A 26509-nucleotide genomic window follows, 5' to 3' on the forward strand; every position below is an offset into this window, starting at 1 on the left:
GGTTGCCCAATCGAAGGGCTCGGAGTAAGCAACCTTGTACTCCTAGCCGGTTGAGATGTAGTGATAGGAACCCTTGCCACACAGATCCAAGGCTTGTAAACTGGCTTGACATCAGTATCTATGGCTATCGAGCATCCACAATATTCACATGTATACACAATAGCCAGCAAGAGTAATAGATTATCGGCAATTCTTCATAGATGAACTACTGCCACAGAATAGTAACATCTGCCCGTACTTTGGCGACCAAGCAGATGGGATTGGTAGTGTTGATGAGCTCACACACCCTGGCAAAATCCATTGGAATCGAAGACTTCATCTATTCATCTAGGAACAGCAGAGTCGTAGCGACTGAAATGATCTTCAGAATCTTTTTTCTCCCAGATTTTTAGTGGCAAGTCAGAGAGTTGAATCCATACTCTAGCATGTTGGATCGAGTCTCTATCAAGCTTGAAGTTTGACCTCCAACTCTCTAATGCCTTAAGTTGGCCTACTAAGGACAAAGGCCCCTTCGCAACGACATGATTTTTGACCTCTTCCAAAGGCAGATCAAAGAGTAGAGCCCTTCAGAGAGTGGCAAGATATGGAGGTTTCTCTCCACATTCCACCGAGCTTGCAACTTGCATAAAATTAAGAGGAAAATCTCTTCCAATATACTTACCCAAGGAGAAACTTTCCATCGACTAGAGGAGCATTTGATCTACTCCACCGAAAACAATACAATGCCATTGAACCAAGCTTCAAGCACCCCATCTCCTCGTTGGTCCCTTCAAAGTCTCTTATCAAAAGTGCAGGGCATCTTGGACCACTTGGGACCATGATTTCTCTGCTTCCATTTTCTTAAAATTAGTTTGCTGTGAAGAACTCCATGGAGGCAAGATAGTTGCCCCCTTAGTTGATGGATCCGGCCTCTTGGACGCACCTAATGTGAAATCCCTCGTCAGAGATAGCCAATCGAAGTCCATCTTGGCTGATTTTCCTTTCATTGGCGTGTTCGCCGAAACCCTCATGCTGGTTTTACATGAGTTGGACATAGTGGACTACATATATGCTAGTTTAAAATTATAATGGGATTTGTGTCAAGTCATTTTTGACAAGGTGATTTGCATCATTTAATGTTTCATCTCCGATCCATTTTAAACATAAGTAGCACAAAAGTTGGGTGGTCTAGGATATTCTGAAAAGTTCAGGTTTCCTTGAGCCTATCTCTCGATTAATTGGAAGGAAGTCGGTTGCAAGCCCTAATCAAAATGGGCTGGAAATGATCTTGCACTTAGCATCTTCAAATTTTATTTTCCTTAAGGTAACCCGTAGTGGTTAAATGATTGAATACAATGCATAACTCCAAATTATCCTGTTGGCACTAAATAAAGTTGGCATCCTCAAACCACTGTACATTTAACCTTGCTGTGAAGCCCACGCCATGGCTATTATATATTAGACTAATAAACCAAGGTAAAAGGAAGCCATGTTTCCGCCTCTTCCAAGGGGAATGCGAAAAAAAGACCCCAAGTCTCCATCTCAGTCTTGCTGCTGCTGCTACATATCAAGACTCCAAATGCAATGAAATCGATAGCGTATGCCAAGCAGAGGAGTATGTGGAGTTCCAATTGGATTCTAAGATCAAGAGGGGATTTCTTGCGGCCCAAATGAAGCCATCGATTATGGTTTGATCGTCCATGCAATGGACAAAGCCTCCTGCAACCAAGACAATGGCAAACCATATATATGGCAGCAGCAAGTGCTACCTTACAATGTCCAGCAGCTACACTCGGCCTTGTTCAAAAAAGTTCCACTGCAGTCATTAATCCTAGATGCCATGCATGAGAGAGTCTGATGAGTTCTTTGTTAATGGCTTACAGTGGGCATCATTATTGCTTAACTTAACCAGACCTAACATTTATTTATCGTTCTATTCTGCAATAATAATTTATGTTGTGAAAATTGTTATTTGCATGTTCTCTAGAGCTATCCTTTATGTTACATGCCATACATGAATCTATTAACTGTGAAGTTGCAAACTTGGTATTTATAACGACCTAAAACCTTACCTAAAAGCTAGTTTGAAGGTATTATTTTAATTCTTTATTCATATATAAGTATTCAAGATCTACCCAATAAATAGCCGATGTTGGACTAAACATATATCTGTAGGTCCTCACAAACTCTCCTTATTTAAGTCCTGACTTTCTTGCTAAATTAAGGATCTAAATTTATTCAAATTCAATCATAAATATCATGATCAGCTTGTGGTCAGTCTTAATGAACCCATGCTACATTGTCCCTAGTCTACATAGACGAGAGGATGGGTCCGCTATAACTTCATTTGTAACAGTGCAGGACCTCACCCAAAATGCTAATGAGAAGGCATTTTTGAGTTCCTTGGTCCTGTATAGATGTCTAAAATTTATCTTGTGCATAGTTGATGTAGGACTAAACACATGCCTACATGATCCTCGCAGTAATAATGGCCCGGATAACTTTTAACGGTGCACGATGGGCACCCTAAGCATTGTCTATTTGGCATCAAATGAAAATCTGATACTATCAGGGCATATTTTGATTTTGTTAAGCCTTCATCAACCATTCCCAACTCCCACGGCTCCTGAATGATGCTCCTGCCCCGTGATCTATGACACCACCATTGTATGCGTCTAAGGTGCACCTCTTACAATTGGCATCACTCCTACTAGCCACTCGAAGTATACACACCCCTCACAGCCTCACATGCCATACAAGTGGACGTGGCAGTTGATAAGATCGGTTCGTACCCCAGACTATCCAATCTAGTATATAGACTACATTTTCCATGTAAAATCTAGTTGATTGTGGTGACACTACTAAGAAAATTCTTCTCAAAAAAATAAAAAACAACTTCAAAGAATGCATTACTAAGTAATACGGCAATGTACAATTTATAGAAAATTTTATCTTGATAAGACTTCTTGTGATGTTACTTGGTAAAAAAAGGAAAATTCATGTAACACGTGGCCTACGCTATGGAAGGTATGTGTAAAATAAAGAAACTTAACTGGAACGGAAATTTGACAGAAAAAAGGACTTGGAGTTTGTCTCCTTTATTTGTCTTCTATTTGCAAAGCATGGAGTCATTAAAGAGGTATGGTTGTTATCATGTTCAACTTAAGCAAGCAAATTAGGTTATTTTAATCTAAAACTAGCTCAACCCAACGATAGTTTAGATCGAGCTTGGGTTGGAAAAAAAAATTAACCTGATTTGGTTCATTCAGATTAGATGCTCGAGCAATCTGATCCAATCCATAGCTAGCCGAAATTGATATAGGAAGATTACTATCTTGACTTGAAACTCCCAAATTAATCCAACCGGAACCTCTCCCACATTGTGTTATTGGCTTATAATCAAAACTGTACTAAGTTAAAGCTAGATCGAACCTGGTCTTACCCAATTAACCAAGGCCTCGTGGTCTGGTTGGGCCTGAGCCGGCACTTACTTCAAATCAGCACAACCAAGTGCCAAACGTAGTTGGTCGATTTTGCTTTACGTCCAAACGTAGTTGGTGGGCGAAAGAGAGAGTGAGGCAGGCCACAGCTAAGCTGCCCGGAGATTTATGGACTGGGGAAGACTCTATTTGGACTTTATTTTTTTCTTTTCCTCTTTCTTATATTTTGTTTTGGTTATTGTACACACCATAACGATTTCTTCTTCTTCTTCTTCTTCTTTTTTGAAGAAACCCACCATAACAAATTGGTGAGCATTGGCTCGCCGGCCACAGCACAGATCATGAGATTGAAAATCGGATTTGTGGATGGATTTGGATCCGTTTCTTAGCCGATGGAAATATATAATAGAAAAAGTTGGAACTTCTGATTTATAAAAAAAATATTTATTTTATAATATACTCATAAATATATTGTGATAACTTGTTTTAATTATGCTTTAAAGATGTTTAGACTAACATGTTTATTACAACTAAAAATATATTTAACTTCATGTGCAATAATTTTCTTTATTTTTGGTGGCAAATATTGAAAATAATTTTCTTTGTTTGATGTGAGCTTTTATTTGGCAAAATTTCCAGTAAAAATAATAATTAGAAATGGCAAATGATTATTGTCATGGAATATATTAAATTCTGTTGCTATGCTTGAGATATTGGAGGAAAACAAGGAGGAAATGTAAGACATAAATCTTTATCATGTAAAATCTTTATGTGATTTTGAAAACTGAACAACTATATCTTTCCCCGGTTGTTAGGATCTGATGTTAGGCTCCTATTGCCGAAGCAGAAGGCCGCATCGACAGAGTAGGAGGCGGACGACCTCCTTCAGAGCAAGCAAAGCCCTTCCTCCTCATAATTTATTTTTTGTAGATCTAGCTTAGCGATTAAATCAAAACGAAAAGGAAGAAAATGAAGAAGAAAAGGAAGAAGAAGAGGAAAAAAAATGCTTACCGGTGGTTGATCCGCAATCGCCGGCTGCGGGATGCCGAGGCGGCCGCGGACCGCCGGCCACGGGCGCAGGTCGTGAGCCGCCGGCGCAGCCCCGAGCACAGCCACGGGCATGATTGTGGGCACGGCCGGGGGCGCTACAGGCTGGCCGTCGGGCGCCGTTGGTCGCTGCCCGTTCCTTCCGAGCCTCCTGAGCCGCTCTCCCTTCGCGGGAGAAGAATGAGGGAAGGAGGAAAAAAAAAGAAGAGGGGAAGCTTGGGGAAGGAAGAAGAAGGGAGAAGAGAAGAAAAAGAAGAAAAGAAAAAGAAAAGAAAGAAAAAAAAGGAAAAAGAAGAAAAGAGAAGAAGACAAAAATGCAGAAATAAATAATAAATAAATAAATAATGAATCAAGATTATAATTAAATATAACTAAAATAAAATAATAATTAGCTCTGTAACTGGACTTGGGCCGAGTCAAAGAAAAAGGATATTTGGGCTACGGGCCTGATTGTAACCCATTATTTAAGTTACTGGGCCTGAATAGAAATAAGCCCAGTGATTAAATCAAGCCAAAGGCCTGTTTCAGAAATTAATTAAGTTCTGGGCTTGAATGCAAATGGGCCTAGTAACTGAATCAGACCAGAGGTCTGATCCAGAATTGAATAAACTTTGGGCCTAAATGTTAATGAACCTAGACCTAAAGTAGAAAACTGACTAGACCAGAATCAGAAATTGGGTCAGGCCTGAACCAGAGATTGGGTCAGGCCTGAACCAGGAATTGATTAGACCTGAATCAAAAATTTGATTAGACCTGAACCAGAAATTGGGTCAGACCTGAATCAGGAATTGAATAGACCTGAATTAGAAATTTAACTAGACCTGAATCAGAACCAGAGATTAGGTTAGACCTGAATCAGAAATTTATTAGACTTGAATCATTAATTTGACTAGACCTGAACCAGAAATTTGGGTCAAACATGAATCAGAAAATTGGTTAGACCTGAATTAGGAATTTGAATAGACCTGAACCAGAAATTTGAGTCAGATCTGAGCCGGAAAATTGGTTAGACCTGAATCAGAAATTTGACTAGACTTAAACTAGAAATTGAAATTGAACCAGAAATTGAAATTGAACCAGGTTGGGAATCCGGAAATGAAATTGAATCCTATGGATGGGCTATAAATGGGTTAATTAAGAAAAGAGTATAAATAAATAGAAGTTGAACATACAAGTAACATGTAATTTGATGATATCGCTAAGTATTGGAGAATTATCATCTAAACCTACGATTTGGTGAGCAAATTGCTGTGAGTAACTCTGTCACAATCTTATTGATTTCAAATTATTGTTTGTAAGTATAAAATAGAGAAATATATGTGTTATAATGTTATTTCTCAAAAGTAGGATCAAGCATATGATTGCATGTGATTCAGAAATTTGATCAAATTGCATCCTGCATGAATATATGATTGAGTATGAATTATGGTTATGATAAGTTGCATGGAAATAATATTTGTGGCATGATCATGAATTTTATGCATAACGATGTCACTTATCATTTTTCAACCTATTTATGAAGGTATGATTTATGAAAAAGATTAATGATTTATCAACTCTCGGATAGCTATGCCCGCCTCTAGAAATAGAGGCCAGTCGACATCCTGGAGTTAGCATCCAATAAATATGGCCCTCTGCCAACAGGTTAAAGTTGGTAACAAATATGAATGAGTTATAAAACTCGTCGACTACGAATAACAAGCCCTATCACGGGATTATAGTGACCATAGCAGCACATTTGTCTGAGAGCATGTTTTATAAAGTATGGATAGATGACAACATCGTTATATGACTTGCATTATTATGATTATGAACTTTCATGGATGGAACATGCATTGCTTTATGACCTAATTTATGTATATTATCTATAAAATGCGTTATTTTGCTATAACTGTTAGCTTCTTAACCACTGCATTGGCATAATTATGCTTGATCTAATAAGATAGTACTTGGTTACTTACTGAGCCATGTAGCTCATGTCATTTTATTTATCTTTTTCTTACGGATGACTAAGACTACTAGGAGCAGGGAGCTTGCTGTTATTTAGGATTGGGGTAAATGAAATTAATATGTAATATTCAAATTTTAAAAGCTCTGTACTGCTCCATATTAAAGAAATATGGATGACATTTTATAAATAAGATTTGTTCACTATTGATATGAATTCTTAGAGCGGCTTCGTGTTATTGTGAGCAAAAGTTTGCAATAGCATGGCCATGTCATGGTTCGGATTTAGGGCATGACATTCAAAGCCCAAATTCAGGGCGTGACAATCTAGAATAACAACAAATAGTTGCCACAATATTATATAGTTATCATGTCAATTTTTCAAACCATTACTGTAATATAAGGTACCATTGTAATAAAAATATTTACTAACAGTCATGAATAACTTCTACCATGTTGTACACCTTTGGCGACAATTTCTAAAACAATTGTTGTATGGCACCATCTTTTGTAATGGTTGCAAGGCACCATCGTCACGTAAAAAAAATTTAGTAGATTCATAAATAACTGTTACAACATTATAGACTTTTTATGATAATTTTTAAATTGTTAGTATAGAATATAATTTTTTGTAGTGATTATAATTTCACTATATAAATACTTTTAGTAATAGTCCTGAAAAACTACTGCACCATTATATAACTTTTGTGATATTCTTAAAACTATTACTAGAGAGTATTTATAGTAACAAATTTTGGTGATTGTTACTAAAATTCCATGGTTATAGACTTTCTTTGTTATAGTGAAGCTATGTTTGTTATAGGATGAGGGCATAGCAATGCAAGAGGATGACTTGATGAATTGTCGATTGTATCTAGCCAACTTTAGGAAGCCATACACCTTGGATACGTTAGTGGATCGATCCTCCTCAACCACTACCTCTACTTTTTTTTGCTTCCCATGCTTTTCTTGCCCCTCTCAATATCCAAAAGTATCATCAATGAATACCACTGTAAACTGATTTAAGAAGGGTTTGGATATCCTATTCATTAAATCTATATAAGCTACCGGAGCACTCGTCAACCCAAAATATCTAGTGGTAGCCTCAGCGAAGGTCAAATATATCATGAATTTTTGGCAAGGGGCACTTATTCTGTATTTTTACTTCATTAAGTCTCGATAATCAATAAAGAGCCAAAACTTTCATCCTTCTTTCCTAAACAATAAGGGAGCGCCATAAGGAGAAACATTGGATCTGATAATATCTTCGTCCAACAGCTCCTTCTCCTTCAATTAGCTAGAGCCATTTTGTATGGGATCTTAGAAATGAGACAAGTGTTTGCAGCCAAATTAATAGAGAACTCGATCTCCCTATCAGAAGGTAATGCTGGAAAATCCTTTGAAAAAATATCAAAAAATTCCCTGACAATAAGAATGTCCTTCAACTCCAACTCTATATGCTAAGTATTTTCTAATCCCACTAAATTGAATAGAAAATTCCAACCATGTCAAACTCTCCTCTTAGATTTCCAAATTATGTCCGCTGGCCCCCTTCTTGATTTATTTTATGAGATTGACCCCTATTATCACTAGTCTTTGGCACCCAAGTGCAGTATATGTGCAAGTGAAATAAATAGATTGCCATGAGTCTACATCGTTGAAAAATAGAAAAAAATGTGAGCACCTTTAAGTAGGGGAGTGGAAGAGGGGTGGAGTAGAACTCAGATGAAGATAGATCACCAGCTGATCTATCAACACCAAGTACTTCAAAAGCCACCAGTCTATTCATACTAAAGTTTTCTCGTGCCTCGGTGCTGGCAGCTTGCTATTTAACCAACCCTATGGTATGAAGGCCAAAGTCAAGGCTTCAAAGCGGACTCTGAGCTCGTAGGACTATATTTTCTTTTTAAACAGGGGTGGAAGGGATGGTTGATGTGAGAGCCAGCCCACATACAGTGGGCTAATGGGCCAAGCCCAACGTGGCCGGCCCATCTGGAGACCTAGAGGTGCTGATCGCCAGCTGAGGCGGTTACAACCGCCTGACACCACTCTCCTCTCTTCCGACCCAGGGTAAACCCTCATGGATTCCTCAGTGAGGGACTCAATAGACTACCCTCTTACTACCCCTCACTCTCCCCTCCTGCTACAAAGAACTGGATCGGGAGCGGCGACGCCGGAAGACCGTCACCGAATCACCAGAAGAAACATCACAGTGCCGTTCTGGAGCTAGGTTAGTCTTGATCTCTTCTCCCTTGTATCATTCATACTTCATTCAAGTAGGATCCAATCTAGCCATGAGATAAAAAAAAACGGAGGTAGAGGGAAATAAAACAAATGAGAAATGGAAGAAAAGAAGGGAGGGGGAAGACTTAACCTGTGGTGTGCTGAGCCGACGTTGGCATGATCGGCCACAGTCGTGACCACGGCTGATGACAGCCGAAGACCGTCCTCCTCCCGATCATCTCCTTCACATTTTTAGTCGGACCCTAACCTAGCACTCCATGGATTCGGCCTTAATACATCCTTAAACCTTCCTCTCACCCTTCCTCTCAGTAGGCGGACTTAAGCTCCATTTCTCCCACTATGGAAGAAGGGGAAGAGGAGAGGTCAAGAATGGAGAGAAGAGGAAGTCCGGTGATGGTGGTCCTAGATTTGGTAGTCGGAGACTTCGAAGAGGGAGGATCGGGGCGACCTAGGCCTTTGTTCCTCTCGGAGGTGCCCGAGCCGCCATCTTCCCCATCGGAGATGGAGGAGAGGAGTGGCCAACCGGGTCGTGGCTGCCGCCGGCCGGACCACGGCCGCCGCAGGCGTCGCTGGTCGGCCGCAGCGCCGCCGGCTTCGGGTCGGCCTCCTCCCAAGCGTCCCACGAGCCTCCTCGCTTCATGTGAGAAGAGGAGAAGAGGGGAAGGAGATTGGGACAGGAAGAAGAAAGAAGGAGAAGAAGGTTCGGGAAGGGAGGAGAAGAGAAGAAAAAGAAAGAAAAGAAAAAGAAGAAAAGAAAAGAAAAGAAAAGAAAAGAAAAAAAAGGAAGGAAAAGAAAAGAAGAAAGAAAAATAAAATAAAAATTACTGTGGGCTGAATTGAGCTTGATTTCGGGTTGGGCTTCAAATAAATCTAGCTTAAGGAGCCTAAGACCGGACTAGGCCCTAGTCTGAGCCCAATAATCTTAAACCCAGTAATTGGTTCAGACTTGAACCAGTATGCAATTGACCCAGACCTGAACCAGAATTTGGGTCAGATCTGAACCAGTATGCAATTGACCCAGACCTGAACCAGAAATTGGGTCAGATCTGAACCAGTATGCAATTGACCCAGACCTGAATCAGAAATTAGGTCACATCTGAACCAGTATGCAATTGACCCAGACCTGAACCAGAAATGGGGTCAGATCTAAACCAGTATGCAACTGACTTAGACCTGAACCAGAATTGGGTCAGATATGAACCTGTATGTAATTGACCCAGACCTGAACCAGAAATTGGGTCAGATCTAAACCAGTATGCAATTGACTCAGACTTGAACCAGAAATTGGGTTAGATCTGAACCAGTATGCAATTGACCCAGACCTGAACCAGAAATGGAATCAAATCCGAACCAGAAAGTAGATTAGATCAGAACCAGAAATTTAATTAGGCCATGGGCCTGAACCAGAAATTGAATTAGGCTATGACCCGAAAATGAAATTGAGTCCTATAGATGGGCTATAAATGATTTTAAGATTATAAATAAATAGAAATTAAATATGCAAGTGACATGTAATTTAATGATCTTGTTAGGTATTGGAGAATTGGCATTTGGTGAGCAAATTAAGGTAAATAACCTGTCTTAATCTTATTATAGATTATGTATCACGTTTTATATGATGAAAAAGTATTATTTATGGAATTGGAATTGTGTATATGAACTGTGGAAGATGTAAGTAACCCTGATATAATCTTATGTTTTATCAAATACTTGTGACTATTTGATTATGAAATTGTATATGGTTATTTATATTTTCACAAAATTAGGATCAAGCATGTGTTAGCAAATGATTGCATGATTTTAGATAAATAGCATCCATCATGATTATTATATTATTTACACATGATTATAATGATGTAAAAAGATGCATGGAAAGAAAAATAAAGTTTCAGCATGATCATGAATTTTATTCAGCATGATGCCATTATTCACTTTCCAATGTATCTATGAGAAAAGATTTATGAAAAGCATGATATGTTTCAAAGAACTCTCAGATTGCTATGTACGACCCCTGCCAGTGGGTAACAGTAACTAGGCATATGACCCTAGCCAATGGGAAAAAAATAACTTAGCTTTATGACCCCCGCCAGTGGGTAATAGTAACTGAAAGATGACCCTGCAGTGGTAAAGGCCTTGCCGTGGAAATAAGAGTGGCCATAGCTACACTACCATCTGAGAGTATGAATTTCAAAGTATGGAATAATGGCAAAAGTTTTATGATGCAAAAATGGCAAAAGTTTTATGATGCATAAATGGCAAAAGTTTTACGATGCATAAATGGCAAAAGTTTTACGATGCATAAATGGCAAAAGTTTTATGATGCATAAATGGCAAAAGTATTATGATGCATAAATGGCAAAAGTTTTACGATGCATAAATGGCAAAAGTTTTACGATGCATAAATGGCAAAAGTTTTATGATGCATAATCATACTTATGAAGTTGCATGAATGGACTTGCATAGTTTTATGACTGGTTGGATTATATGAAATGTTTACTTTATTACAAGCACAGATTTCAAAGCATGAATAATAACAGTACAGGTTTCAAAGCATGAATAATGATAAGTACGGCTTTCAAAGCAAGAATAATGATGAGTACGGATTTCAAAGTATGAAATAAAGACAAAAGGTTTACGTCTAGTTTGATTATAGAAGATGCTTTCTTTATTACAACCGTTAGTTTCTTAAAATAATGCACTAGTATGAAAAACATTATGCTTGATCTGATAAGATGATGCATGGTTACTTACTGAGCTTTATAGCTCACACCCATTTATTTATGTTCTTACAGATGAATAGGAGATGCTAGGAACAAGGAGTGTGACATGCTTCAGGATTATGGGAAAAGTAGAACATTAAATGCTGATATTTTTAGAAGCTATATATCAATTCTTAATGATGAAACATTTGATTACATTCATTGAATGAAATTGTTCATAATTGATAATTTGAAGTTTTAAAGTGGCTGCGTGTTATTGCGAGCTAAGATTTGCAATAGCACGGTCGTGTCATGATCCGAATTCGGGGCGTGACATTAAGTGGTATCAGAGCAATAATTTTAACCATGATTAAAAACTTTAAGACTAATCATGGAAATGGGTAGTTAAGTTAGCTTTCACATAATTGGAATAACAATAATAATATTAAAAAATAAGAAAAAAAGTAATAATAAAATAATAATTTTGGGTTATATTGTCTTAGGTGACAATGAGCAATAAAAAGAAGAAATGTAGGGCTAATACAAGCCATTCTAGAGACGTGATTGTGACAGAAAAACTATCAAAGCTTAGGTTAAGATCGCATAGGATTGTGACAAAATTAGAATCAAAGAATAAGTTTAAGATCACTAGGGTTTGCAACCAAAATGTATCATAGCTTAAGGTTATGATCACTTGGGACATGACAAAAGTAGTAAAATTACATTCAGTGCTTAAGTGAAAGATCACTAAGCATTTTAAGTACCGGGTTTGGTATTCGATGAGTACGAAAGTACTGGATAAGATGTTTTTGATCATGATGAGAGATGTTTGACCTAAGATAAGTGTAGGAAGGTTAACTATGGCATAGCAGTTATACTATGTTCGGATATTGTATAAATGACTCGAAAGTTTAAAATTGATATAAATTTGGATGTGATTATTAGAGTGTGATTTGTACATGGATTGGTCATAGAATTGGAATGAGTCAAGAAGGATTTTATTTTATATAGTATTATAAAGGATTGTTCTTCAAGGTTAAATCCGTATGTGGATTATAATTGGTATTGGCATACTTGGATATTGCAAATAGTTGTATTCTATTGGTGGATTAAATTCTTAAGTGCATATTGATTGGGGAATTCTAGTTATTTGAATGCCCATGTTTGGATTGGGATATTAGCTCTTTTTCATAATTATTGGACATTATTGGGTGTGTTAGTTAACCTCAAGTCTAGGTTCATGATTTGACAAAGGATCTTTGATATTGAGTGGAGACTTGGATTTTGGAGATACTTGTTAAAATCGGAATGCTCGCTAACTGGGCTCGTAACCAAAGTGTGAATAAGCTATGTTGGGAGTCCTTTCGGTGGATATTTTAGGTTATGATTAATTGGATTTTGACCAAAATTTAGTGAAAGAGAATTGATCATGGAATATTGTCATGTAATATAATTATTTGTTTATTAGTTAATTTGGAAGTTCATTTTGATATGGGGGTATATTGTAATATTACTTCTAGCTTGAAGTTAATCATTTTGTGACAAGTTAGGATCTCTTCATAAGAAATTGTTTAAGATTTAAGCTATGAAAGATTTTTATGATACCTAATTAAATACTCTTCGAGGTTTGAACATGTTTGTGGAGTATGAATGAAACTCTTATGTTGAAGAAAAATATGTTGAGTTATTGCAAATAGGCTTATTTACTTATTGAAGAATTGATTTTATTGTATTCATCTTGGTGGAATTATTAATAATTTTAATTATTGTATTTGAATCCAAATAATAGATTTTATTCATATCTATCGTAGACTATGTGATGTATATAAAATTTCAATTGAAAGTTTGGGTTTATAAGTTGATCTAAGGTCTCTTATCAATAGCGTTGAGGTTGTGGTTGAAACTTAAATTGCATGAAGAATTTGAATTTTTTTTTTTTTAGACTTAGATGGTTATGATGGAAGATCTTTGAGGTTTGACTCATTTGTGTTGAATTAAAGTCTTGTAGTTTGGTCGAGCATTAAGAAAATTTTTCTAGTTAATTTTAGTTATAAGAGTTTGACTTGGAATCGACCAGTTGAATTGATAAGAGAATTAAGATTCAACACATTTTGGAATTATAGTAACTAGCCCATATGATGATTTTGAATGGATCAATTGACTTGAGAGGTAATCTAGACTAGATGTGTTCGTGGTAAATTGGGGGACAAGAATCAACGATTCCATATTTTTTTTGGTTGTACTTGGAAAATTGTAAATATGGATCTCTTAGTTCATAATACAAGTAGTATTTTGATCAAAAGTTATTAGTGAATCCAAGAATTTTAGTGTTTTAAATCAGAGAGTGCAGCGGAAACATGGTAGAATGTTAGATAAACGACTAAGTAACTTCATTTGTTTAAGAATTAAGATATATAAATTTTGAGGACGAAATTTTATTTTAAGGAGGGAAGAATGTGAGAACCAGCCCACATAGTGGGCTAATGGGCCAAGCCCAACATGGCTGGCCCATCTGGAGACCTAGAGACGCTGATCGCCAGCTGAGGCGGTTACAACCACCTGACACCACTCTCCCCTCTTCCGACCCAGAGCTATAAACCCTCATGGATTCCTCAGTGAGGGACTCAATAGACTACCCTCTCATTACCCCTCACTCTCCCCTCATGCTACAAAGAACTGGATCGGGAGCGGCGACGCCGGAAGATGAGGTATCTCCAGCTCAACACCGTCGCTGAATCCCCGGAAGAAACATCACAGTGCCGTTCTGGAGCTAGGTTAGTCTTGATCTCTTCTCCCTTGTATCCTTCATACTTCATTCAAGTAGGATCCAATCTAGCCATGAGATAAAAAAACGGAGGTAGAGGGAAATAAAACAAATGAGAAATGGAAGAAAAGAAGGGAGGGGGAAGACTTAACCTGTGGTGTGCTGAGCCAGCGTTGGCATGATCGGCCACAGTCGTGACCACGGCTGATGACAGCCAAAGACCGTCCTCCTCCCGATCATCTCCTTCACATTTTTAGTCGGACCCTAACCTAGCACTCCATGGATCCGGCCTTAATACATCCTTAAACCTTCCTCTCACCCTTCCTCTCAGTAGGCGGACTTAAGCTCCATTTCTCCCACTAAGGAAGAAGGGGAAGAGGAGAGGTCAAGAATGGAGAGAAGAGGAAGTCCGGTGATGGTGGTCCTAGATTTGGTAGTCGGAGACTTCGAAGAGGGAGGATCGGGGCGACCTGAGGCCTTTGTTCCTCTGGAGGTAACCGAGCCTCCATCTTCCCCACCGGAGATGGAGGAGAGGAGTGGCCAGCCGAGTCGTGGCTGCCGCCGGCCGGACCACGGCCGCCGCAGGCGTCGCTGGTCGGCCGCAGCGCCGCCGGCTTCGGGTCGGCCTCCTCCCGAGCATCCCACGAGCGTCCTCGCTTCATGTGAGAAGAGGAGAAGAGGGGAAGGAGATTGGGACGGGAAGAAGAAGAAGGAGAAGAAGGTTCGGGAAGGGAGGAGAAGAGAAGAAAAAGATAGAAAAAGAGAAAGAAAAGAAAAAGAAGAAAAGAAAAGAAAAGAAAAGAAAAGAAAAAAAAGGAAGGAAAAGAAAAGAAGAAAGAAAAATAAAATAAAAATTACTGTGGGCTGAATTGAGCTTGATTTCGGGTTGGGCTTCAAATAAATCTGGCTTAAGGAGCTCGAGACCGGGCTAGGCCCTGGTCTGAGCCCAATAATCTTAAACCCAGTAATTGGGTCAGACTTGAACCAGTATGCAATTGACCCAGATCTGAACCAGAATTTGGGTCAGATCTGAACCAGTATGCAATTGACCCAGACTTGAACCAGAAATTGGGTCAGATCTGAACCAGTATGCAATTGACCCAGACCTGAATCAGAAATTGGGTCAGATCTGAACCAGTATGCAATTGACCCAGACCTGAACCAGAAATGGGGTTAGATCTGAACCAGTATGCAACTGACCCAGACCTGAACTAGAAATAGGTCAGATCTGAACCTGTATGTAATTGACCCAGACCTGAACCAGAAATTGGGTCAGATCTGAACCAGTATGCAATTGACTCAGACTTGAACCAGAAATTGGGTCAGATCTGAACCAATATGCAATTGACCCAGACCTGAACCAGAAATGGAATCAAATCCGAACCAGGAAGTAGATTAGACCAGAACCAGAAATTTAATTGGGCCCTGGGCCTCAACCAGAAATTGAATTAGGCTATGACCCGAAAATGAAATTAAGTCCTATAGATGGGCTGTAAATGATTTTAAGATTATAAATAAATAGAAATTAAATGTGCAAGTGACATGTAATTTAATCATCTTGTTAGGTATTGGAGAATTGATATTTCGTGAGCAAATTAAGATAAATAACCTGTCTTAATCTTATTATGGATCATGTATCATGTTTTATATGATGAAAAAGTATTATTTATGGAATTGGAATTGTGTATATGAATTGTGGAAGATGTAAGTAACCCTGATATAATCTTATGTTTTATCAAATACTTGTGACTATTTGATTATGAAATTGTATATGATTATTTATATTTTCACAAAATTAGGATCAAGCATGTGTTAGCAAATGATTGCATGATTTTAGATAAATAACATCCATCATGATTATTATATTATTTACACATGATTATAATAATGTAAAAAGATGCATGGAAAGAAAAATAAAGTTTTCAGCATGATCATGAATTTTATTCAGCATGATGCCATTATTCACTTTCCAATGTATCTATGAGAAAAGATTTATGAAAAGCATGATATGTTTTAAAGAACTCTCAGATTGCTATGTACGACCCCCACCAGTGGGTAACAGTAACTAGGCATACGACCCCAGCCAGTAGAAAAAATAACTTGGCTTTACGACCCCCGCCAGTGGGTAATAGTAACTGGAAGATGACCCTGCAGTGGTAAAGGCCTTGCCGTGGGAATAAGAGCGGCCATAGCTACACTACCATCTGAGAGTATAAAGTTAAAAGTATGGAATAATGGCAAAAGTTTTATGATGCATAAATGGCAAAAGTTTTACGATGCATAAATGGCAAAAGTTTTATGATGCATAAATGGCAAAAGTTTCACGATGCATAAATGGCAAAAGTTTTATGATGCATAAATAGCAAAAGTTTTATGATGCATAAATGGCAAAAGTTTTATGATGCATAATCATACTTATGAAGTTGCATGAATGGACTTGCATAGTTTTATGACTGGTTGGATTATATGAAATGTTTACTTTATTACAAGCACAGATTTCAAAGCGTGAATAATAAGAGTACAGATTTCAAAGCATGAATAATGATAAGTATGGCTTTCAAAGCAAGAATAATGACGAGTACGGATTTCAAAGCATGAAATAAAGACAAAAGGTTTACGTCTGGTTTGATTATAGAAGATGCTTTCTTTATTACAACCGTTAGTTTCTTAAAATAATGCACTAGTATGAAAAATATTATGCTTGATCTGATAAGATTATGCATGGTTACTTACTGAGCTTTATAGCTCACACCCATTTATTTATGTTCTTACAGATGAATAGGAGATGCTAGGAACAAGGAGCGTGACATGCTTCAGGATTATGGGAAAAGTAGAACATTAAATGCTGATATTTTTAGAAGCTATGTATCAATTCTTAATGATGAAACATTTGATTACATTTATTGAATGAAATTGTTCATAATTGATTTGAAGTTTTAAAGTGGCTGCGTGTTATTGTGGGCTAAGATTTGCAATAGCACGGCCGTGTCATGATCCGAATTCGGGGCATGACAGTTGAGACCTTGCAATATCGAACATCATTCCTTAAGTAGCAAAAAGTGATAGCATCAATGTTCCATGACCTTTTTTAATTTTGTTAAGGCGGCATATTTATATGACCCTAGAGTAAATACAACTATTTGTATCAGCATACAACACGATGAAATGGGGTTGATTAGACCAAATCTTCGATAATGAAATCCGGATGACTGGCCACATATGAGGTCATGTAGTTTGTAGCTCTGTTTGTCTCTCCGTAAATATTAGTGATATTAGGACTCATTTGATTTGCCAGAAAAATTCTCTTATTGGAATATTTTTTTCTGAAAAGTTGATAATTAGATATATGATACTTGGAAAAGTGGTTTTGTATGTTTGGTTGACCATAGAGTTGTGGCATATTTTAGAATGGCTTATGTTTGATTAAGATTTATGTTCTTAAAAAGTTTTGTAAAATGCATGTTATATCTTTATAAAGAGAAAAATTTTACCTTGTTTTATCTAAAAGCTTAAGTGCATTTTTAGAAAAAAATTACCCTAATTTTGAGCTAATGAAAATTAATTTTTTCTTTCATATAAGTTCTTACATATTATAAAATATAGAATCTTATTATCATAGAAAAATTATTTTTCATTTCTTCCCTTCTTTTTTTTGATAGGTCAAGTAGAATCTTATTATTTTAGTATGAATACGTCCAAAAAATTAAAAAAAAAGAAGCAGAGGGTGTGTGGTAGTCTTAGTAGCTCTCCTAGAGGACACCACTAGAGTGTTGGATAACAAAAAAGGCGATCCAATCAGTGGCCCTATTCATTTTCCGGTATGCATGAGTGGCCCGAAGGGCACCAAAGTTCATCGTCAATCTACTGATCTCCTGCAGTAACGGGTGTCCATCGCAAGCCCTATACTAGCTCTGAATCCACTCAATTACTATAGCCAAATCTACTTCAAGATGAATACAGTCCGCTCCCAAGACGCATCTCGCATAGATTATGCCTTTCCAAGCAGCTGTAGCTCTATTTCAGGAACCGAGATATCATAAGTATGCTGTCCTCTGACTGCAACGAGTCTAGAATCAGTCCCTAATCACGAATCTAGCTCCACCCCTGCTACCGCCATTAGTCCCACTATTATCAAAATTTATTTTGAGAAAGCTCGGGGATGGAGACTCCTGGGAGATATAGATCATTCGGATCCCTGCAAAAGCTTAATGAAAGTTCCAAATATCTCTTGCAATCCCAAATGCAACACAAGGATGAGGTTGGACGATCCGACACATGGAGTAAAGTCCTATTAACTATAGTCCTCAGATGTTGCCTTTTGTTCTCAAAGAAACGAATATTGGAGTCCAACCTTATATAGTAGGCCACATAAATAGGATCTGACCTTCTATAATAATACAATAGCAGAGTTCCTCGTAGACCCCTTTAGAGAGCTAGGAAGAACCGGGGTCACGGACTATCTGAAGCTTTAAACGAATATTTGAGCTAAGGAAGTCATCCTTCCGGGATCGTATGACTCTTCCATGTTCAAGAAAGCTCCCCATCCGTGGGACCCACCGGTTAACTCTCCGGGCTCTATGTCACTTTTGTTTTGTTTTGTTTTTGTTTTTGTTTTGTTTTTTTTTTTGTTTTTTGTGATCATCTCTTCATCCTTGAGACTTTAACCTCGCCACCAAGATGGTAGCCTAGTGGTACTGGACAGAAATTCTAACCTTAAGGTCCCAAGTTCGAATCTGCGGCGACGATTAAATTGTGGACCGGAGCTCACTACTTTGGCCACTGCTTGGACTTGAGGTATAGGAAAACACGGCCATTTCTGCCCGCATCGAATATTCTTCTGGCGGGGCGGAAGCCCAGTGGAGGCTGCTACGCGGGGTGGGCTTGTCCCTTCCTCCCTCCTACCCCTTTTTTATTAGCGAAAAAAGAAGAAGAAGAAGAATAAGAAGAAGGGGAAGGAGGAGGAAGACTTTAACCTCCATTTTTAACCAGAAAGCTGTCTGCGTAAACCGATAAAATGATCAACCATCCGGCCCCCATTTGGTAACCACCACACTCTCCACAGTCTCCCTCCACTCCCCTCCGGCGACCTCACAACCCTAACACTAGCTAACCTCCGATGCCGCCCTTCTCTTCCGCCGCCCTCCTCCGCCTCCGCCCCTTCCCCTCCCTCCACCCGCCGCCAGCCGCCGGGCAGTTCCTCCGCCGACTTCCCCCCTTCCGCGCCCTCTCCGTCTCCCTCTCCGCCCGCGAGGCTCCCCGCAAGCCCGCCCCCGACAAGAACTTCCTGAAGGCCAAGGACGCCGTCAAGGACCTCCCCCCCGGCGCCGCCTCCTCCCTCTCGCCCGGCCTCGACTCAGGCGACCACCGGAAGCTCCTTCCCAATCAGGCCGTCGGCCTCGTCGCTGCCGCCCAGGCCAATTTCATGCGGGTCATCGTGGAGTCCGCCGGCGGGCCGCCGGAAAACCCTAGCTTCGTCGTCTCTGATTCGAGGATCGGGAAGGAGTTGCTCTGCGTCGTTAGGGCTTTGCTGAAGAAGATCAAGAGGAGGGTTTTAGTCGGGGATAAGGTTCTTGTTGGTTCCGTTGATTGGACTGATAGAAGGGGGATGATCGAGGACGTGTTTAAGAGGAATACCGAGATCTTGGACCCTCCTGTCGCTAATGTGGATCATCTGTTGGTGCTGTTCTCGATGGACCAGCCGAAGCTGGAGCCGTTCACTCTGACTAGGTTCTTGGTCGAGGCCGAATCCACTGGAATCCCTCTCACGTTGGTGCTGAACAAGTCCGAGCTCGTCGGCAAAGAGGTTTGATCATTATCTTGCTTTCTTTCTTGCTTTCTTGACGTGCGCAATTATCAGTTTCTTGCATCACCTATCTGCCCTTAAACAGAAGAATTTATCTTGAGTGCAAGATGGACAAATTATTTGACTGGCAATAGGTTAATTGAGTTAGACATTGTATAATAGTTACTTTTCTGCAAGATAGAACCTCAAGAAGTATGAAGTCATATTGAATGCATGAAGTTCACCTAGAGAAGTCCATGAGCACAATAAACTGAAAAATACAAGCTTAACATGATAATGTTATACCAAAAGGGATGAAGCAAAGAGTAGCGGGGTGAAAGAGTAGAGATCTGATTATAAACAGAAATTACAGGAAAATAACACCAGAAAAGTGCAGAAGAAAATTTGTATCTATGTGGATAATGAATAGGGATGTATCGAGATGGCAAAAGGTTTGGAGAATAAATTTGAATGAAAAAAGGGAAGATAATCATACCTTTTTTATGGAGGGTGGTTGCTGTACTTACGCTATGAATGGCGATGAAAGAAGGAGCTGGAAAAGGGGGTATGAAACATTTCTTCCTTGATCACAGATATACAAAAACAGTAGAAAAGGGTTTAAAAAAAAAAGATAAAGAGATGATCGAGTATGACAGATGAGACGAAAGGTCGTTCCTTTAGGTCCATGTGCCATGCCAAATAGAGTTTCCCTAGAAGTAGGGGACTTAATAGAAAAGTGGAGATAGAGGAGGCACATGTCAGTAGTGGAGAGGTTTGATCTGAGCCCTAGAGTTCACTTGATCATCCATTGGAATGCATAATATCTCCTTAGACATTTGTTGGTCTAAAACTTACATATGGCATACCCCCTTTGACATCCTTTTGTCTAAGCACTAAGACATGGGTCTCTACTTGATTTCATCGAAATATAACCTACCTTTAGTGGTTGTTTATTTGACTGACCGAAGTAGCATGTGTTTATAATGCAATAACTTTAGTGGGAATCATACAGCTCACAACAGTCCCAAGGAACCAATCGTCATCTCAACTCAAGACAAAACTTAGTATAAGATTGAATAAAAATCAGTCTGTGGGGCTCATATGATCCATCCATAAGTGATGCATGGATCAGCATGTTTTCATGATACAAGAAGCCAGGTTTGGTTCATTAGTGTGCACTCTATGTCCCAAGCCAATCCTTATAAAGATACGAACACTGGATATTCTCTAGGAACACGTCTTGGATGCCAAGCCAAATGATGTTCAACCTTTGTGTCCTTAATGTACCCTAATTGGTTATAGTCGTCATGGTTTTTATTAAAGTTTCTGTATTAAGTCTAGTTATTCAAGCTTATGGGCTTTTGCTTTGGAATATATTGAGCAATATAATATATCGAGCAATTAGGCTCTTATCATATCGCCTTTTGCAGTTGAGCCGTTATTGGCTAATGCCTTTGTGTTTGCATCTTTTGTAACCAAAGGAGGCTGAACTGCTTACCCACTATTTGCAATTAGATAACTAAGATTTCCTACAGTGCACCTTTCAAACCTTCATGGGTTTCTGTCTCAGAACTTTTTGAGGTTATCAGTGGATCACGTTGCTTGGACTATTGTGGAGCCTCTAAGACCTCCAGGGCTTTATACCAGCTATTTGAAATTAGATGCTTATGTTACTAGAATTTTTTCGTCTCAGGAATTTTAGAGTCACCTGCAATATGTAGCCCTTGTAATAGATCTTTGCCATAACAGAGGTTTGTTTATGGTTCTTTACAAGAGCCAAGTACCTAGCAGATTTGTTGAAGAATCTATATCTCTACATGGTGGTTACTTGTTTGCTTGATGTTGCTGCAAGATTGCCTGGTTATTCCATGATGCTGCCGCAAGATTGCCTGGTTACTCCACAATGCTAACATGCAGCACAAGAAAAGTAATCATTTTTTTTTGCCAATGAAGCATGCAAAGTACAGAGTACACCTCAGATATTGTATACTAACTGTTGATTAGCTCATTACTAAGAGCTTGTTAGTTTGAAAGGCTTGGGTTCATTGCCCATAGCTTGATTTTTGAGGCATGTGAAACTGAAGCACAAATGCGACATGCCTTGGTAGGAACAGTGCATAGAACTAGGATCTCTGGGAAACAAGGGCATCTCCATGAGGTGTAAATGATTAATATGTCAAAAAGCTATCTTAAAACTTGCAAATGTTGGAGCTTATTTTTTTCTTGATTAAGTCTTACAAAGGTGTTAAGATGTAATTCAATTGCACTCTATCACATAATATACAAATCAACATGGTTTTTATCCTATGTAGTTGCACCAGGCCTGCAGCACCAATACAGAAGAAAGATGCAGTATAGAGAAATGATTCTATTTAGATATAAGAAGTAGATTGTTTGTTCTCTGATTGCATATCTTTATTATCTTCTATATGTTAATTTTGCAATTTTTTGATGAATGCAGACCATATCTTCTTGGAATGAAAGGCTTCACGGCTGGGGTTACAAACCACTATTTTGTAGTGTTGATTGCAGATCTGGAATATCTGCTCTTGAAGACATCTTAAAGGGACAAACAACTGTGATTGTTGGTCCAAGTGGCGTTGGGAAGTCCAGTCTTATTAATTCCTTGAGAAGCAGTCAGAGCATTTCTAATGAGGAAGAAATAAATAATCTGCTTGAGCATGTATGTACACTCCAATTTTTTCTTTTCCTCTTTTATTACTGCAAATGGTCTCTTTTCTGAAATTTTATTCTTGGTTAAACATTCTGTAGAATTCTGAAATGATGGTTCTTGTTTGTATGACATACCGCATAGGTTTCATGAAGTGTTAACAGTATTGTGTTGTGCTCTGGAAATGAGAATTCTGTAATGTTTTTTGTTTTACTCGTGAAGTGTTCTAATATTCTCATATCAATTAGGCAATGGGATTTGTTCTTCTATGCTTATTTGATTTTTATATTTCTACACAAAAAATTATCAGTTAAGGGAAGTCTAGTTATTAACTTTGCATACTATAACATTATTTGCTTAAACTTTGATTGTTGTTATGAACATGAAATTCTTGTTTTTATAACTTGTCAGGATGAAAGCAGCAAGTGGTTTGGAGAGCAGCGAGTTGGCACTGTCTCTAAAAGAAGTGGCAGAGGAAAGCACACAACCCGACATGTTTCTTTACTTCCGCTATCTGCTGGAGGTTTTCTTGCTGATACTCCTGGTTTTAACCAGCCTAGCCTGCTGAAAGTAACAAAGAGAACTCTTGCAGAGACATTTCCAGAGGTTTAATTTGTACTATTACATATCATATTCTTCTATGTTTTCTTTAGTTGTTTTTTTTGCTTTTGGTTTTGTATGTAACCTTATGCCTCAATTTTATGTTGCAATCTGTCCAGACTTCAGAATTTACTAGTGATTTCATATTGGCTAACTCTCTTGCGTTCATTAATCCCTTCAGATCAGGCAGATGCTCCAAGCTAGTGAACCTGAAAAATGCTCATTTAATGACTGCTTACACCTTGGTGAACCTGGATGTGTTGTAACGGGAGACTGGGAAAGATATCCATACTATTTGCAATTGCTTGATGAGATCAAAATCAGGGAGGAGTTTCAGTTACGGACATTTGGAACAAAGAGAGAAGGTGATGTGAGGTAAGTTTCGAACAACAATCTGTATGATCCAGCATGATGAGCATTGACTATTAGATGACTTATTAGGTTAGGATTATTTTCACTTCAGTTTAGCATTCTGGCTGTTGCTTATGATGGTAGGATATAAAGTTGAATACCATTACGGATCTTGGTTTAAGAGTTGAACTAGCTTCTATTTTGTATGAGATGTATAGCATCTGCATTCTACATCTGCCAACACATTGAAACCACAAGTATGCAAGCAACAATGCACGCTTGTCTCATCTTGCATTTTTAGGTATATGACACTTTGGGGAAATTGAATTTATTGTCCTTCCTAGTTGTTATCTGCATGCCAATGATTACTGATAGTTCATTACCTCATTGTCCCATATCATTGATCTGGTTTATCTTGTAACTAGTCATTTGCCAGAATATTACTCTAACTTGAAAGTTGTTGATTCTTCTATCCATTCAATGTGCATTGACTTATTGGCAATTGATAACTGCAGGCAATACATAAAGAAGAAACGATGCTTGTGGTCATCGATCATTTGAGTGCTTGGATTATTACCCATTCATCAGTTAAAATAAGATATCTGATTGGATAATGGGTTTAATATCTGCCACATCTTAATTCTCTCGTATATACTTAGTCACCTGTTATTGTTCATCATATCATTTTAATAGTCCAAAGGAGTCAAACCTTTGCCAGTAGTTACTGGTGAAACTAATTGATAGATACTATGCCATGTAATGTTTGTTAGTTGAAGACTTCTTTGTTAGAAGCATTCCTGGTGGATCATCCCCTCTCCAGGAGGTAGCGATCTGCTGTTCAAAAGGAATGGCTGGTGTACAAACTAATATATGTCAATGTATGCTATAAATTGTAGCAGGTCCGCACTGAAATCAAGAAATTATTAAAATATCTGTGCCAACTTTTGCAGGTACAAGGTGGGTGACTTGGGCACTAAACAAGCAGAGCCGCGACTTGAACTTAAAAAACACAGAAGGGTATCACGGAAGCGTCTGAATCAGTCGATCCTGGATGAACTTAATGAACTTGATGATCTTGATGAGGGCTCCTGGACAGATATTGAAGAAGGTGCTAGGTGAAGCTGGCTTAAGGATGATCTCTACCTGACAACCAACATCACACCTACTGCAATGAAGAAATCATAATGACACTGTGAATACTCGAGTTTATGCACCTGCTCTTCTGTAAATTTTCTTTTGTACAGCATACAATTAGACGAATGTCAGTAACTTGTCTTCTCAGCATAAAGGAAAATTTGCATTTTGGCAGAAATTAGCTTATTTTTCTCTCTGCCGTAGTTCTTTCACCTGTATCGGTTACTTAACCGTAAGATGGTGCAGACTGCAGAGAAATCCCTCATTATTGTTGGTTTCCAGCAGACTGCAGAGAAATCCCTCGTTATCGTTGCAAATGCTCGGGGGATATGTCTTGAATTAAGCTTGCCCTGAAAAATGATTGCCTGAATAAATGGCTCAGGTAATCTTACCTTGTCTCAAAGGGTTACTGCTGTTGAGCTCAAATTGCTAGGTGGCTCCTCTGCTCAGTGACTGCTGGGCAGTGACTATGTGATCACTTTTTGGGTAAGCAGAACAAGTTTTTCAGTTGGTGGTTGATGCACCACAGAATTGTTTTAACATGATTCTTAGACTGTTTAATGAAATCTATTAATTGAATTATGATAAGCAGCAACTTATGGACTGGATATCTGAAGTCCAAAACCCTCCAACTAAGCTCGACTCCCCGGTGAAGTTTCTGCTCGTATGGGGCCATGCCATGCAATTAACCTCTTCCAGGTTGGAAGTTAAAAAGTTACATTTGAATTGGTTTGGGCCAAACAATTCAAATGCACCTCAAATGTGCACGACATCTAGATGCAGGCTAGTTGTCGTATCTCATATTTGGCACATTGCATGAAACACCAACTGTAAATAGGAAGCAACTTTTAATGCACAGGACTAGTTCAATTACAACCAACAGCCAGATGCTGCAGCCTTGGTCGTACATAATCCATTCCTAAATTAACTATATGAGAAAGAAGCAGTCAATGCAATGAATAGATGAAGAGAGCTGTTTGGCAAATGGCAAGAAAGTGCATTTCTCCTGCGGAGGAATAATAATCTCAAAATAAATAGGTTAAGTATTTTTATAGTGCTTATATAGTCTGAGCCCATCTATCTAAATGTCCAAATTTTTAGACAGAATCGTAACAAGATATCAAAGCCCGCCCATCCTTGTAAATTCTTAAAAAACAAATATAATTAATAAAAAATTATTGAAGCAAGCAAGCTTTTTATGTGCATGGTACATGGTAAATACCAGTAAGACTAAATTTTAAGGAATCAGGAAAATTTGTCTAGAATTTGTTTAAAAAATTTATAGCAAGTCATCTTATAAATGATAATGTTTGTTGGATATAACTTCTTTTTTTCTTAGGTACAGCTGGATATAACTTCTTCATTCTTTATTCTTTAGCTTTACTTGTCTTCCCTCCCCCTAAACCCATCCCCAAGCTTCCCATCCTCCCATTCCTTTTGGCTGACCTAATGGCTTCCAATCAGCTCCACGGCACGCCCTTTCGCCCTAGCAAGCTAGACTACCAAACGCCTGCTAGCAAGAACAATGCGGAAGATTTTAGGTCAAGCTTGATTGCAAAGGCTATGGTGGTGGAGTGCAATAATCCAAGAGGTGACGGTTGCTGTGGCTGATCCGCTCAACCGAAGAGGCGAAGAAGAAGCAGAGACTAAAGTCGGTTGGCTCTGCCGGCTTTAGCCCAAAACGGCCCATTCTAAGCCGAATCTCACAGGAGTGTAATTGTTGTTCATACCATTTCTTCTCCATTCTTTAGACAAGGCTCCCTGGAAAAAGGTCTGTGTATCCTATCAAGGAGTGGCTAGGGTTCGAACTGCAGATGGCCGTGCTTGCTTCAAGTTCCTAAGAAGTTGAAA

General features: G+C 38.7%; 1 protein-coding gene and 1 long non-coding RNA gene across 2 annotated transcripts; both read left to right on the forward strand.

The window, feature by feature from the left end:
- Positions 1 to 8450: 8450 nt before the first annotated feature.
- Positions 8451 to 17023, forward strand: LOC149751464 (uncharacterized). Its single transcript, XR_016398209.1, has 2 exons — positions 8451 to 8643; positions 10190 to 17023. It is a non-coding gene; the product is annotated as an uncharacterized LOC149751464 (long non-coding RNA).
- A 2037-nt stretch (positions 17024 to 19060) lies between these two features.
- Positions 19061 to 24836, forward strand: EMB1688 (Minichromosome maintenance (MCM2/3/5) family protein). Its single transcript, XM_008777905.5, has 5 exons — positions 19061 to 19923; positions 22364 to 22585; positions 22985 to 23179; positions 23355 to 23548; positions 24475 to 24836. Exons 1-5 carry the CDS (start codon positions 19237 to 19239, stop codon positions 24641 to 24643), a joined length of 1467 nt encoding a protein of 488 aa, XP_008776127.4. The 5' UTR covers positions 19061 to 19236; the 3' UTR covers positions 24644 to 24836.
- Positions 24837 to 26509: the final 1673 nt, after the last annotated feature.

This window comes from Phoenix dactylifera, chromosome 13 (genome assembly GCF_051530095.1).
Source record: "Phoenix dactylifera cultivar Ajwa chromosome 13, Ajwa_hap1_PhDact_Kaust_v1.1, whole genome shotgun sequence".
NCBI lineage: Eukaryota > Viridiplantae > Streptophyta > Magnoliopsida > Arecales > Arecaceae > Phoenix > Phoenix dactylifera.

Coding starts and splice junctions, on each gene's coding strand:
- EMB1688 (XM_008777905.5), top strand. CDS start 19,237: ATGCCGCCCTTCTCTTCCGCCGCCCTCCTCCGCCTCCGCCCCTTCCCC. Junction 19,924..22,363: donor CCGAGCTCGTCGGCAAAGAG/GTTTGATCATTA, acceptor TGATGAATGCAG/ACCATATCTTCTTGGAATGA. Junction 23,549..24,474: donor AAGAGAGAAGGTGATGTGAG/GTAAGTTTCGAA, acceptor CAACTTTTGCAG/GTACAAGGTGGGTGACTTGG.